Raw genomic sequence first — 15,992 nt, forward strand, 5'->3', positions numbered from 1 at the left:
CACAAACATAGCACACTCAAAGCCTATAAACACAGTACTTCCTACAATTATGCCATTTAGCTATGAACAGAGCAAAACAAGCCTCAGCACATATTTTCTCTTTCTAATTCTCTACTCCCCTCCCTCAGCCCCCCAAGCAACACGTATAACCTGAAGACACCTAGGAATTCTCTCTCATAGTATCTCTTACCTGGAATGTTGTTACCTACCTGGAATGTCTTCCTCATCGTCAGTAACATTCTCCAGAATCCACTCTTTAGAAACACAAACATCGGCAAGAAAGTTGGTAGAGAGAGCAGCTCACCCACTCCTCCTCCACCAGCTGAGGCCAGACTGGCCCACGCAAGATCATCTTGCTTTTTCCTCTGGTTTACACACTTTCCCAGAGCCTGGCTGGCCATAGTTTTATACTTGTAAAAATCACTTTGTCTCTCCCCACCCCCAATCCTCCTCCTCAACAGGAACCCAGAACCAGGGTTCTATAGACTAAAGCAAGCAAGGTTTTTCTTCAGCAAGTGAATTGTTTCAGGATACATACCATTATCATTTTTAGTTGATGGCATCTGCAATTATTTAAGAGAAAATACTATGAGGATCAGATATGCTGTGATTTTTAGTTATGTCTATTGTTCTCTTGATGACTTTAGAAAATCAGATGGGGACCAGTGATTTAAAGGTCAACTACCCCAGAAACTAGTGCAGAGGACACTTTTGGAAAAGGCAAGAGCTTTTCTTGCATGACGTACCTTTAAAGTCTACTTAGACTGGAAATTACACAATCCTTAATCCAAGGAGGAAAATGAGCTGAATTGAAAAGTCTCTTACCACACAGTTTATAATGAATGTTGTCAATTAAAAATGTCCTAGTGTGTCAGGTATCAGCTGATAACAGTCCCCTATTCAATGCCATTTCCACCAAGGAAATTGTATATGTCTCACACAATATAAATTGTCAAATTATTATATCTAAATTTGATTGGAAATGAAAGAAATCAGGAAAGCAACATTTCTATATAAGAAAAAGAAAATTAGCCTTACATTCAAAGTATCTGGGTCCTCTTCATGTACATCTTCAATGTGTAATGGATCTTCAAGTACACAGCGTGGGGTAGCTAGGAGGACACAGAGTAACCTTCAGCACATTGGTGGCTGGTGGCTATGAATTATCTGAAGAGCATTGCTTGGTGTAGAGAAGGGCTAGAATGTGTGGATGTGGTGGGTTAAGCAGCAGGGATTGATCTGCTGCTGGGCTGTCCTCCCAGGTGGAAGAAGGATGGCAAAGGAGAGGAGCAGGAAAGAAATGAGACACAGAGGCCCTGCTCTTGTACTAAAGGTATCATAAAGCAACATGAAATTGTCAATCTAAAATGGTACTAATGTTCACACTGATTTTCAATGGCAGAGTCTCATCATTCTCCCCACTCATTTTGAAACTCATCTAGAAAGTCAGCCCACATACTTACAAGTGATCTTCAACAGAGGTTCCAAGAATGTACACTGGGGAAAGAAGAGCCTCTTCAATAAATGGTTCTGGGAAAATGGGACACACCCATGTAGAAGAATGAAACTAGACCTTTACTCTCTTCATATACCAAAATCAACTCAAAATAAATTAAAAACTTAAATACTAGATCTGAAATTATAAAATTCCTAGAGGAAAACACAGGAGAAACACTCCAGGAAGCAGGACTGGGCAAAGACTATGAATACGACTGCAAAAGCACAAGGAGCAAAAGAAACAATAAACAAATGGGATTATATCAAATTCAAAAATTCTGCACAGGAAAGGAAACAATCGACAGAGTGAAAAGACAACCCAGAATGGGAGAAAGTATTTGCAAACTGTGCCTCCATCAAATGATTAATATCCAGAATATGCAAGGAAATCAGACTTAATAGTAAAAAAAAATTAATCTGAATAAAATATAAGCAAAGGAACTGCATAGACATTTCTCAAAAAAAGACATACAAATGGCCAACAGGTACAGGAAAAAATGCTCCACATAACTAATCATTAGCGAAATGCAAATCAAAACTATATTAAGATTATCATCTAACCCCAATTAGACTGGCTATTATCAAAAAGTCAGAGAATAACAAATGCTGGCAAGGATGTGGAGAAAGGGGACCCCTCCTACACTGTTGACGGGACTGTAAATTTACATTTAGTAAATCAGTGAGTGTTTGTGGGACTGTAAATAAATAAGTTGCCTTATATGGTTTTGGTTTCAAGGCTTTCCCAGCCACTTTAATTGTGCAGTGTAGGATACTCTAATATATAGAAAACTATGTATTAATTTACAATTATGTCTTTGTTGAATATTTGTTAGAATTTACCTCTAAGGTATTATATGATTTATGATCCTTAGGGAATTGTTTTAATTATTCGTTTATGTCTTCAGTGACTATTGAATTAGTCATACTTTTCTGCTTGAATTTAGACAAGAAACTTAACCCCTTGGCAGGTGAGCTGCATGTAGATGTGATATTCCTGTTTTATGATTAGAGAGTATGTGGATAAATGCAGGTAACTGCTTGAGGCCTGTGTAGAAACTTAAAGGGTGGAATCTTCAGAAGAAGAAATTTGAAGTTTGAGAGCTAAGTTAACCTGGGAAGAATGGCAGTGCACTGCAGATCTGCTATTCATGTTACCTGTCCTAGATTCCAGTAGAGATGCCCAGCTATATTCAGCTGTGATTTAAGGAAAAAGTGTGGCACCTAAAACACAGCAGAGAATGACCATGAGGAAGGCACTGATTGTGACAATGGCAAAGGCAGCTGTAATGAGGCTGTTCACAGGAAGAGCTGAGAGCTACATAGACATCCACACCTTCTGAGCAGTCAGTTTTCATAGAGGACGTAGCCCAGCCAGGCCACCTTCAGGCCACAAACACACAGTGAATGAACAGTATTATGAGAGACACTTTCCAGAGACCTTACTTGAATACACTGTGATACTCACATGTTTCCAGTGAGGATGGTACTACACCATCTTCTGTTCTAGAGATGAGGACACTAACTCCAGGAGAAGTGGATCCTCCCCGTGACCACAGAGGCGGACCTTGAGCAGTCCATATGGAATCAGGTCATATGCCATCCTTACTCTACACAGTGTTGTCCTCCGGGGCTCTGACTACTGAGTCCCTCTGTCCTGTCTGCTGACCACATGTTAGAGGTGTGGGGTGCACTGGTGAGTAGCAACTTCACATTCTCAGCTTCCAATTCAGTTTCCAGTTCTTGGGAGATTCCCATAAAAAAGCCACGTGGAACAAGTTGCAACTATCATGAGAGCCATGACAACAGATAACCTGAGCATAACCCTATTAGAAAGATCATAGTGACTTCTGGAGAACGTGCTGAATGAACTCCTATCTAAAGAAGGCATGGAGGACAAGGAGGATGGGGTTTGGGAGGTGCCCTTTTGGGAGAGAAAGATATCCTGCATAGGGAGCTACATTTTACTGGAATCAAGAGGTGGCAAAGAATGTTGAGGAGGAGGTGGAGGGAGACAACTGTGAATGGAGCTTTTTCACAATGACCATCTTTTAAGAATCAAAGTAAACTTCTACTTTTCCTGCAACTTAGACAAAACTTTATTGCATAAAGTCAATCTAAATGCAGGATAATGCATTTGTGAAGCTCATACTTCCAGCCCCCAAATGAGGTATTAAAGGAATATGTATCCCCATCCTACAAATTTGTGTTATGTATGTTTGATATGATCTTATAGAAATCAGAACGATGAGGGGATTTTCAAGATGGCGGTGGCTGCGGCAGTTGGCGCGGAGTAGCTGAGGTGGAAAAGGCGGCCACTGGACCTCAGGCAGCCGGGAAACTTGTGGACCTTCCTCTTGCCATCTCTTAAGGGAGGACCGCTGCTGGTGGCCAGTCGTGGGGGCTGACCGCCACTTTGCCCTCGGCAGGAGAGGCTGCCTCATTTACAGGCAACAGCTTTGAAGTATGGAGCAGGAAAAGAACTGTTTCTTAGCTGCAAAAGCGAGTCTCTAAACAGGGAACACGGCGCCAGGGCTGCTGTGGACACAGACAGGATCCCGGAGGCCGGGGCCGTGCTGAAGGCGGCCAGCTGCCGTATTCAGGATTTGAGGTTTCAGGCCGGCATAAAAGAAGATTCCTGGGAAGCGCCCAAGCCGCACCACGGGACCGAGCAAGCAGCCCGAGGCGGCGGGAAACGAGAACGGGGAAGGCGACAAACCAGAGGCAGAGAGTAAGTGCCCGACCTGACACAGCCCTGTGAGTGACCCCTGGCCTGGCCCTGCTCGGCGGGGCTGACGCCCACCCGGCTTCCGCCTGCATCACCGGGCCACTCACCACCCCGGGGCTGCCTCCATTTTCCCAGGTGGTGGTAGCTCCACCCGGCTCGGCTCCTCACTGAGCCTTCCCACTTGCTTGCCCCAGCGCGGGGCTTCCCGGGGCCTGCGGGCTGGCCTCCCCTCCCACTCCCTCCATGGTTCTCTGGTGGGGCTGGTGGCGTGGAGTGTCCCCAGCCAGTGTTGGGAGGACAAGGAAGTACGGGCGGGGCTGACTGTCACTCCACCACACCCTGGACTCCAGCCACCAGTAAACTTCCTGTTACTGGGAGGCAGATACCATCTCTGTGGCCACCAGTTCGGAAAATGCCTAACCAATTTCTGGTTGGGAATAGTGTGGTAGGAGAGCTCCCAAGTCCGCTTGAACCTGCCGGAGAGCTGATTGCAGGTGGGCACTAGACTCGGTCCATGCCGGGGGGATACAAAGGTGAACAAGTCCCGAGAAAGATCTACAGTGCTACAAAGGCACCCAGAGCAACCGGTCGTCTGTGCCTAGCAGAAATCTGGTAGACTTCCTGGGCGAGGAGGTGCCGAGAAGGGTCTTGAAAGCCCAGCTGATAGATGAGGGTTGCAGAAGACACGTCCCAGCCCAGCCCAGTGCGCACAGAGTGGGGAGATGTGGGGCCAGGGAGGCGGAGACTCGACAGAAACCACACATCCAACAGCCTGGGCCAGAGCACACGGAACAGGGAGAAGTCCCGCACAGGAAGTGAAAGCTCAACAGAGATCACACACCCTGTGGTACGTGATCCACCAGCCCAGCAGAGTCCAAGCTGACCAGAAAGGTGGCTCCCCGGAGAGGCCCAAGACCCGAGGCAACCGTACACACAAGGCACTACAGGTCAACTGAGCAGTCACGGAGGTAGCCATACCAAATTGGCAAACACAGCAACATCTTAGTTAGTCAATAGTCTCAAACCGGTGGACTGTGAAACCCCCTGCCACAATGAATAAACATAAAAAAAAGATACCAGAAATACAAAAAATCAAGAAAGTACACCACCAAAAGTTAATAAATCTCAAACTCTAGATCCTATAGAACAAGAAGCCCTTGAAATGACTGACAAGGAATTTTGAGTGATAATTCTAAGGAAACTGAATGAGATACAAGAAAACTCAGCTAGACATCATAATGAAATGAGGAAAAGTATACAGGATCTGAAAGAGGAAATGTACAAGGAAATCAATGTCCTGAAAAAAAATGTAGCAGAACTTGCTGAACTGAAGCAGTTATTCAGCGAAATAAAAAACACAACGGAGAGTTTAACCAGCAGGCTTGTCGAAGTTGAAGAGAGAACCTCTGAACTTGAAGATGGGCTGTTTGAAATAACACAAGCAGACAAAAAGAAAGAAAAAAGAATCAAAGACATTGAAGAAAATCTGAGAGAGATATCAGACAACCTTAACCGCTCAAATATCCGAGTCATGGGTATTCCAGAAGGGGAGGAAAATGGAGATTCCATTGAAAACATATTCAACAAAATAGTGGCAGAAAACTTCCCAGGTATAGGAAAAATCACAGATCTTCAGATCCAGGAAGCTCAACGATCTCGAAACGTATTCAACCCAAAAAGGCCTTCTCTAAGACATGTTATAGTCAAATTGGCAAAACTCAGAGACAAAGAGAGAATCTTAAAAGCTGCAAGAGAGAAGCGTCAAATCACCTATAAGGGAGCCCCAATCAGGCTAACATCAGACTTTTCATCACAAACCCAAAAAGCTAGAAAGGAATGGGATGATATTTTCAAAATACTAAAAGACAAAGATTGCCAGCCAAGAATACTCTACCCTGCAAGGCTATCCCTCTGAAATGAAGGGCAAATAGTATATTTCTCAGACAAACAAAGACTGCGGGAGTTCACTACCACACGACCACCCTCACAAGAAATCCTCAAGGGAGTACTGGGTTTGGTTCCTGAAAAATAACTACCACTGCCATAAAAACCCAAGAAAAATCAAAACCCACTAGTATAATAAAAATGGCATTCATGAAGAGAAACAAACAAACAAAAAGGCTATCTACAACCTAAGGAACCAACAAACACAGAAAACAGTAAATCAGAAAGGAAGGAACAAAAGACACCTAAGACAACCAAACAACCAATAAAATGCTAGGAATAAATCAACACCTTTCAATGACAACTCTTAATGTAAAAGGCTTAAATTCCCCAATCAAAAGACAAAACTGGCTGACTGGATCAAAAAGGAGGACCCAACTATATGCTGCCTACAAGAGACCCACATCACCCATAAAGATTCACATAGACTAAGAGTGAAAGGATGGAAAAAGATTTACCATGCAAACAGAAAAGAAAAACGAGCTGGAGTAGCTATTCCTATATCTGACAAAATAGACTTTAAACTAAAAACCATAAAAAGAGACAATGAGGGACACTACTTAATGATAAAATGACTGATCCATCAAGAAAACATAACAATCATAAATATGTATGTACCCAATGTTGGAGCAGCCAGATTTATAAAACAAACTCTGTTAGACCTAAAGAAGAAAATAGACACTAATACCATAATAGCAGGGGACCTGAGCACCCCACTGTCAATATTGGACAGATCATCTAGGCAAAGGATCAGTAGAGAAACACAAGATCTAAACAATACTCTAGACCAATTGGAATTGGCAGATATCTACAGAACATTCCATCCAACAACCTCAGAATATTCATTCTTCTCATCAGCACATGGATCATTCTCCAGGATAGATCACATATTAGGTCACAAATCAAGTCTCAGTAAATTCAAAAAAATTGGAATTATCCCATGTATTTTCTCAGACCAAAATGGATTAAAACTAGAAATTAATAACAAACGAAACTCTGGAAACTATACAAACACATGGAAATTAAACAGCATTCTACTTAATGACATATGGGTCCAAGAAGAAATCAAGCAAGAAATCAAAAAATTTATTGAAACTAATGAAAACAATGATACATCATACCAAAACCTGTGGGATACTGCAAAAGCAGTATTAAGGGGGAAATTTATCGCATTAAATGCTCACTTCAGAAGAATGGAAAGATGGCAAGTGAACAACCTAACACTTCACCTTAAGGAACTAGAAAAACAAGAACAATCCAAACCTAAAGTTAGGAGACAGAAAGAAATCATTAAGATCAGAGCAGAACTGAATGAAATTGAAACCCAAAAAACAATACAAAAGATCAATGAATCAAAAACTTGGTTTTTTGAAAAGATAAATAAAATTGACAAACCATTAGCATGGCTAACAAAAAAAAGAAGAGAGAAGACTCAAATAACAAAAATTAGAAATGAAAAAGGCGATATCACAACTGATTCATCTGAAATACAAGGAATCATTCGAGACTACTATAAACAACTATACGCCAACAAATTTGAAGATCTGGAGGAAATGGATAAATTTCTGGACACACACAAGCTCCCAAAACTGAACCATGAAGACATAGAAAATTTGAACAGACCAATAACAATAAAGGAGATTGAAGCTCTTATCAGAAGGCTCCCAACAAAGAAAAGCCCAGGACCAGATGGATTCACAGCAGAATTTTACCAAACATTCAAAGAGGAATTGACACCGATTCTTTACAAACTATTCCAAAAGATTGAGACAGACGCAAATCTCCCAAACTCATTCTATGAAGCAAACATCATCCTGATACCAAAACCAGGTAAAGATATAACCAAAAAAGAAAACTACAGGCTGATATCCTTGATGAATATAGATGCAAAAATCCTCACTAAAATACTAGCAAACAGAATACAGCAACACATACGTAAAATTATTCACCACGATTAAGTGGGATTCATCCCAGGGATGCAAGGTTGATTCAACATATGTAAATCAATAAATGTGATACACCATATTAATAAAGTCAAACACAAGGACCATATGATCATCTCTATAGATGCTGAAAAAGCATTTGATAAAGTTCAGCACTCATTCATGACAAAGACCCTCTATAAGTTAGGTATAGAGGGAAAGTATCTCAACATAATTAAAGCCATATATGCCAAACCCACTGCCAATATCATCCTGAATGGGGAAAAGCTGAAATCTTTTCCTTTAAGAACAGGAACTAGACAAGGATGCCCACTCTCACCACTCCTATTCAACATAGTGTTGGAGGTACTAGCTAGAGCAATCAGAGAAGAGAAGGAAATAAAGGGCATCCAGATTGGAAAAGATGAAGTCAAACTGTCCCTGTTTGTAGATGACATGATCCTATATATCGAACAGCCTAAAACCTCTACAAAAAAACTCTTGGAATTGATAATTTCAGCACAGTAGCAGGATACAAAATCAACACACAAAAGTCAGTAGCATTTCTTTTCTTCAATAGTGAACATGCAGAACGAGAAATCAAGAAAGCCTGCCCATTTACAATAGCCACCAAAAAAATAAAATACTTAGGAATTGAGTTAACCAAGGAGGTGAAAAATCTCTATAATAAGAACTACAAACCACTGCTGAGAGAAATTAGAGAGGATACAAGAAGATGGAAAGATATCCCATGCTCTTGGATTGGAAGAATCAACATAGTGAAAATGTCCATACTACCCAAAGTGATATACAAATTCAATGCAATCCCCATCAAAATCCCAAAGACATTTTTCTCATAAATGGAAAGAACTATCCAGACATTTATATGGAATAATAAAAGACCACGCATAGCCAAAGCAATGCTGAGCAAAAAAAATAAAGCTGGAGGCATAACATTACCTGACTTTAAGCTATAATAACCAAAACAGTATGGTACTGGCATAAAAACAGACACACTGACCAATGGAATAGAATAGAGAATCCAGAAATCAACCCACACACTTACTGCCATCTGATCTTTGACAAAGGCATCAAGCCTATTCACTGGGGAAGGGACTGCCTCTTCAGCAAATGGTGCTGGGATAACTGGATATCCATATGCAGGAGAATGAAACTAGATCCATACCTCTCACCATATACTAAAATCAACTCAAAATGGATTAAGGATTTAAATATACACCCTGAAACAATAAAACTTCTTATAGAAAACAGGAGAAAACCTTCAGGAAATAGGACTGGACACAGACTTCATGAATATGACCCCAAAAGCATGGGCAACAAAAGGAAAAATAAACAAATGGGATTATATCAAACTTAAAAGCTTCTGCACAGCAAAAAAACCAATTAACAGAGTTAAAAGACAACCAACAGAGTGGGAGAAATTATTTGCAAAATATACATCTGACAAAGGATTAATATCCAGAATATATAAAGAACTCAAACAACTTGATGAGAAAAAAACAAGCAACCCAATTAAAAAATGGGCAAAAGAGCTAAGAAGGCATTTCTCTACGGAAGACATACAAATGGCCAACAGACATATGAAAAAATGCTCAACATCACTCAGCATCCGGGAAATGCAAATCAAAACCACACTGAGATACCATCTAACCCCAGTTAGGATGGCTAAAATCCAAAAGACTCTGAACGATAAATGCTGGCAAGGTTGCGGAGAAAAAGGAACTCTCATACATTGTTGGTGGGACTGCAAAATGGTGCAGCCTCTATGGAAAATGGTATGGAGGTTCCTCAAACAATTGCAGATAGATCTACCATACGACCCAGCTATCCCACTGTTGGGAATATACCCAGAGGAATGGAAATCATCAAGTTGAAGGTATACCTGTTCCCCAATGTTCATCGCAGCACTCTTTACAACAGCCAAGAGTTGGAACCAGCCCAAATGTCCATCATCAGATGAGTGGATACGGAAAATGTGGTACATCTACACAATGGAATACTACTCAGCTATAAAAACGAATGAAATACTGCCATTTGCAACAACATTGGATGGACCTCGAGAGAATTATATTAAGTGAAACAAGTCAGGCACAGAAAGAGAAATACCACATGTTCTCACTTATTGGTGGGAGCTAAAAATTAATATATAAATTCACACACACACACACACACACGCACACGCACACGCACACGCACACGCACACACACATAAAAAAAACCGGGGGGGGGGAAGAAGCTATAACAACCACAATTACTTGATGTTGATACAACAAGCAAACAGAAAGGACATTGTTGGGGGGGAGGGAGGAGGGAGGAGGGAGAGAGGTTTTGGTGATGGGGAGCAATAATCAGCCACAATGTATATCGACAAAATAAAATTAAAAAAAAAAAAAGAAAGAAATCAGAACGATGAAAATCAACCACATCATTTTGACTGCTCTGAGCAACCTTTGGATAATTGTGGGAAATCAATGCATATGTGTACTTTAAGACAAAATGTGATCTTACCATGGCTGAAAACTTTGCATAGTATTGTGGAAACACTAAGTAAATTCATACTGATGCTCACATAAAGTAAAAACTTGATAAAGGACATTTTTGACAAAGTGAGCAAGACCTGAATAAATATTTGAATTCATTTGAAAATGTCTTTCTATAAATGAGAAAATAGATAATTTAGGTGGGCAAGAAATCATATATAAATAAATATTCTTTGTCATTATAAAATTTTACATGTGGAATTATGTTATTTTTTTTTTGAAGTTTCATAGAGAATATAACACAACAAAATTTTGCCTCAAAAACCTAAAATTATTACTGCAGGATATTGCCAATATTAATCAGAAGTCATATTATTTAGTATAATAATTTAAGGATATTCCTCTTAAAAGGAGAACACATTTTTTTAAGTTAGTCATATTCATATATATATATATATATTTGACCTGATAATGTGCTGAGCACTGAAAAAAAGCTTTTATGTGAGCTACATCTTTCATTAAATGGTACCTACCACAAACCGTCAAGGATAATCAGTCATACATTATGGTCCAAGAGTATTCCAAAGAATGTGGTTTACAGAGTGACATCAGTGAATATGGCAGGAAAAAAGACCTCAAACAATAATCTTTCCTATAAAATCTATTAGGCAACTGAAAAAATATTTTGGCATTTTATTTTTTCAGAATTCTGGAAATTACCAAAGATTTTTAGTCATTCAGAAAGCACTTATTCAATAAAAAGGGCTGAATGTCAACAAGAAGAGTAAGCTATGTGGCATTGTAACTTGCCCGAGCTCCATTCTCATCTGTTCAGTTCTGTGGACGGCCTGAAAAGGAACAGCTCCATTTATGGTGAAAACCCAAAACCCTGGAACCACTGCAATAAGAGAAGAATTGAAATCCAGTCCTCGAAGGCCTCTTTCCAGGAGAATTTTTATTATTATTTGATCTATCTGGCGGTTCTCTGTCTATATTTGCCTGCATTTTAAATGAAGCAGAACATATCCAGTGAAAAAAAAGTATTGGGGTGGGGGGGAGGGCCCTTTGTCAGAAATGATTACAACCAGTGATTTTTCTTGTGCATGTGGCAGGAAAGATCTTAGGTGGCCCCACGTTTTCATCTTCAGTTGATACTGAGGCTCTGCTTAAGAAGGAAGTGAAGGCTGAGGCAGAGTTGTAAACACTCAGGCTGAGTGTTGAGATGTTCCCTAACACCCGAACATGGCAACGACCAGGACACTTATGGGTCTAGGCAGTTAAGGAAAACTCAGTCCAATTGTTAGCTGACTACTAAAAGAGACTTCAGTGGTCACAAATGACAAGGAATGTTGACATTATAGAGTTACGTAAGAAAAGTTACTAAACAAGCAAATAAAGAGAACTAAGATTTGTAGCAACAACAAATCTTCAGGTAGATAGAGACTCTCATATCCAAGGCTGCCAAATTATATTATTTAAAGTATTCAGTTAAAAAAAAAAAAAAAAAAAAACAAGACATGCATAGAAAAAAATGTATAGCCTTATGCAGAAAAATTTTAATAAACAAGTTTTAGACTGCTATCTTTAAGAAGATCTACTTACAAACTGGTCCAAGTCTGACATATAAACATTGGAATACGGGAAGATTCCCATCATTGCCAGAATTGAGAAAACTGGCACACTGTGCCTAAACAATTTGTGCAAACCACATGGTTTATGCTGAAAATCTGCTTTTTGGAAATCTGGGACTTTGGTATATGCTACATAGAGGGTACCTACATGACAAATGTCCAGTAAAAACCATGGACACAAGTCTCCAGTGAGCCTTCTGGTAGACAACATATTCCACGCTGTCACACTCATTCCTGGAGAAATTAAGTGGCTGCTGTATGACTCATCTGGAAGAGACCCTTGGTATCTTTTACTAGGTTTTCTGGGTGGCACCCCATGCGTGGTTTCTCTTTACTAATTTTGTTTTGTATCCTTAGACACGTTATATTATAGACATGTTAATATATCGTAGACATGTTAATGACTCTAAGCCAAGTCCTGTGAATCCTCCTAGAGATCACCAACCTGGGACTGGTGTCAGGAACACTCAGCAGAGTCCCACACTCAGGAAACTAAAAAATCAATAGAAATTGTCCCTGGAGAAGATTAGACATCTGACTTAGGAGACAAAAACTCCAAATCAACTATTTTATACATATTTAAATAACTTAGGAAATCATTTCTATAGAACTAAAAGCAGTATGAGATTATTCTCCCAAATAGGGCATATCAAAGAAGTGATTAAAAATTGTAATAAGAAAGAACTGATTAGAAATACCAAATTGTAAACTGCAATAATGACTTGATAGATATAACTGGAAGAATCAGTATTGATATAGTTGAACTAAGTACCACCAATAACTAACAAGAACTAACATTTACTGAAGACTAAATCTAAAACAGCAAAATACACATGCTTCTCAAGCTCACATGGAACATTCAAAAAGAGGCCATATTCTGGGGCATAAAATACATCTTAACTAATTTTAAAGGAATATACATCCTATAAAGTATGATCTCAAACCACTGTGGAACTAAACTAAAAATCAGCAACAGTAAGATAGTCAGAAAATGTTAAAATATTTGCAGATTGAACAACACATGGGTTAAAGAAGTCTCCATAGAAATTTAAAAGTACTTGAACTCAATAAAATGAAAATTCGACTTAACAAAACTTGTAGAATGCGACAAAAGCAGAGCTTAGAGAGAAATTTATAGCACTGGATGCAATATATTTGAAAACAAAGTCTAAAATCGATAATTCAGGACTCTCACAAAACTGTAGGAAATAGAGCAATGCAATGAAAAGCAAACAGAAGTAATTAATAATATTGAAGAATTCAGTAGTTTTTAGGATATTAGAAAGTCAATGAAACTCAAAGCTACTTCTCTGAGAAGATCAGTAAAATTGATAAACCTTTATCCAGGCTAACCAAGAAAAAAAAAACACAGGTTACTAATATAAACGAAAGAGAGGCCAGCACTACTAGTCCCATGAATATTGAAAGAATCATAAAAGCATACTGTGAACAATTCTATGCCCATAGTTTGATAACATAGATACATACATCAACTCCTTGAAAGAAATAATCTTCCAAAGCTCACACAAGAATAAATAATTCGAATAAGGCTGTATCTATTAAATAAACTGAATCATTATTAAAAACATTCCCAAAAAGAAAACACCAGGCCCAGATGGTTTCACTGATAAAATTTACCAAATTCTTACAAATTAAAACATATTTTAACCATATAAAGCACAATTGTGCTCCCAGGTATTTTCCCAGTTGAGATGAAAAGTTATGTTCACATAAAATTTTGCACAGGAATGTTTTCAACATCTTTATCCATAATTGCCCAAGTTGGAAGCAACCAATATGTCTTTCAATATGTGAATGGATAGGCCCCTTTGACTCCTCCTTACAATGAAATATTACAGTGTATTTAAAAGAATGAGTTATCGAGCAAAGAAAATACACAAAGGAACCTTAAATATATACTTATTAGTGAACTGTTAGTCTGAAAAAGCTGCATACTCTGATTTCAATTATATGGCATTCTGGAAAAAGCAAAACTATGGATACATCAAAAGTATCAAAAGTTGTCATGGTTTCTGGACAAAAGGGTACAGAGATAACTTACTGAAGTGTGGAAGATTTTTAGGGTAGTGAAATATTCTGTATGAGACTAATGTTGAACAGGATATTGTGACTATTTCAAAACCCAAAGACATACACAACACAAAGAGTGAACCTTCGTGTAAAAACCATTGACTGTAGATAACAACATCGTATCAATATGTGTTCACTGATTTTAGCAAATGTATCAAAGTAATGTAAGATGTTAATAATGGGTGGTACTGTGTGATGTTGGTGTAGAGAAGAGGATCTATGGGAAGTTTGTATATTATCTTCTCAATTTTTATATCAATTCAAATCTTTTGTAGATAAAAACTCTATTATTAGAAAAGTAATTATCTAGCATCACAATTTTTAAAAGTATGTCTATTTCTGCTAATGTTCAGCACTCAGGCAGTGTCTACACATTAGCTTAAAATGTTGTCTTCCATTAAATGTGAACCAAACTTATCTTTTAATGCATCTTTAATTCTGTGGTTGTAACAGTACTGATTGACAAGGTAAATTAAAATTTTCACACGTTGAATAAATATGGCTTAAAATCTTAAGTTTTATCCTGCATATGGAACACTGAGTAACCTAAGATTATTATTATTATTAAATCAATTATCGAATCATCACAGTACCTTCATTTAAATGATACAGGAGATGCATCTGGCAGTGAGTGTGGATGTTCAATGGTTTTATCGACTTCTGGGATCTGGAGACACATTTCATCATAACCCCCATCAAAGAAGTTCCTAGGGAATTCATTCACAATAGAGACAGCTGTTGTCATCTGGCTGGCAGAATACCAGAGGGAGATTAATAATAAAGTATTCTGAGTTTAAGCGCTTGATTTCACTGTTTTCTGGCTTCCAGGCAGAGCCAGCTGAATCAGAATTGGGCTTCAGGAAGATCATGGAGTTCAGTGAGCACCTAATGGACCTATCAGACAGATTGGGTGAGTGGTGACTTTAACAGGATAAATGGCCACTTGGGCTGGTGGTTCAATGAATTAAGTCTGCAGCCCCCACTGTCTTGGTGACTATCAATCTGAGCTACTGTCTGTGCAGCCTGCCTGTGCATGGGCAGTGGCTGCAACAGCACTGAGTGTGCACCGTCCCTGCTCATTCCTTCTCATCAAAGTTCAGTTTCTGCTCTACAAATTCCACATCAATCCATAAACACTGCTGTGACAGGGGTCAGAGTCCCATGTCCTCATAGAGAGACCCCTCTGTAGCCACAGCCTGGAGACTTCTTTTCCAGGTCTCTCTCTGAGGATCACCCAGGCCTTCTCTCCCTCTGTCACCAAATGTTTACTCTACTAACCCAATGACTCTTCCAGTAGTGATCCCCAACAGCCCAGTGATCCTCTCTGCATGAATCTTATGGAAATCTAATCATATAATCCCACCTTACTTTTTTCTAAAACATTTCTGATTCTATATTGCTAATATTTGAAATCTGATTTTGACTTCTAAATTCACAAGGTGTTTGTTATTTTGTTTGTTTTGTCATTTCCTTTTCCTGTAACATCTACTGCTGGGTAGAATATCAAGATGCTCGTGATCTGATAACAGGAGTCTGGGTGTGTTTACTCTACAAATACTCTGGAATGGCATGCACAAGATTGGCATTATTTCTATTTAATACCTGATAGAAATCTGAGGAAGTCACTGCATCCTATTTACATTGTAGGACAATTTATTTTTTGTATTTCTTATGTTTTACT

The 15,992-nt window shown here is 39.0% G+C and overlaps 1 protein-coding gene across 1 annotated transcript in view; it reads right to left on the reverse strand.

The window, feature by feature from the left end:
* Positions 1-15,992, reverse strand: part of LOC134370765 (uncharacterized) — a 126,123-nt gene that overhangs the window by 16,477 nt on the left and 93,654 nt on the right. The window contains exons 11-14 of the mRNA XM_063087748.1: positions 14,905-15,018; positions 1,039-1,112; positions 539-563; positions 210-254 (exon numbers count right to left, since the gene is read on the reverse strand). Coding sequence (XP_062943818.1) covers positions 210-254; positions 539-563; positions 1,039-1,112; positions 14,905-15,018 — 258 coding nt within the window. The remainder of the gene's footprint in view (positions 1-209; positions 255-538; positions 564-1,038; positions 1,113-14,904; positions 15,019-15,992) is intronic.

This window comes from Cynocephalus volans, chromosome 2 (assembly GCF_027409185.1).
Source record: "Cynocephalus volans isolate mCynVol1 chromosome 2, mCynVol1.pri, whole genome shotgun sequence".
Lineage (NCBI taxonomy): Eukaryota > Metazoa > Chordata > Mammalia > Dermoptera > Cynocephalidae > Cynocephalus > Cynocephalus volans.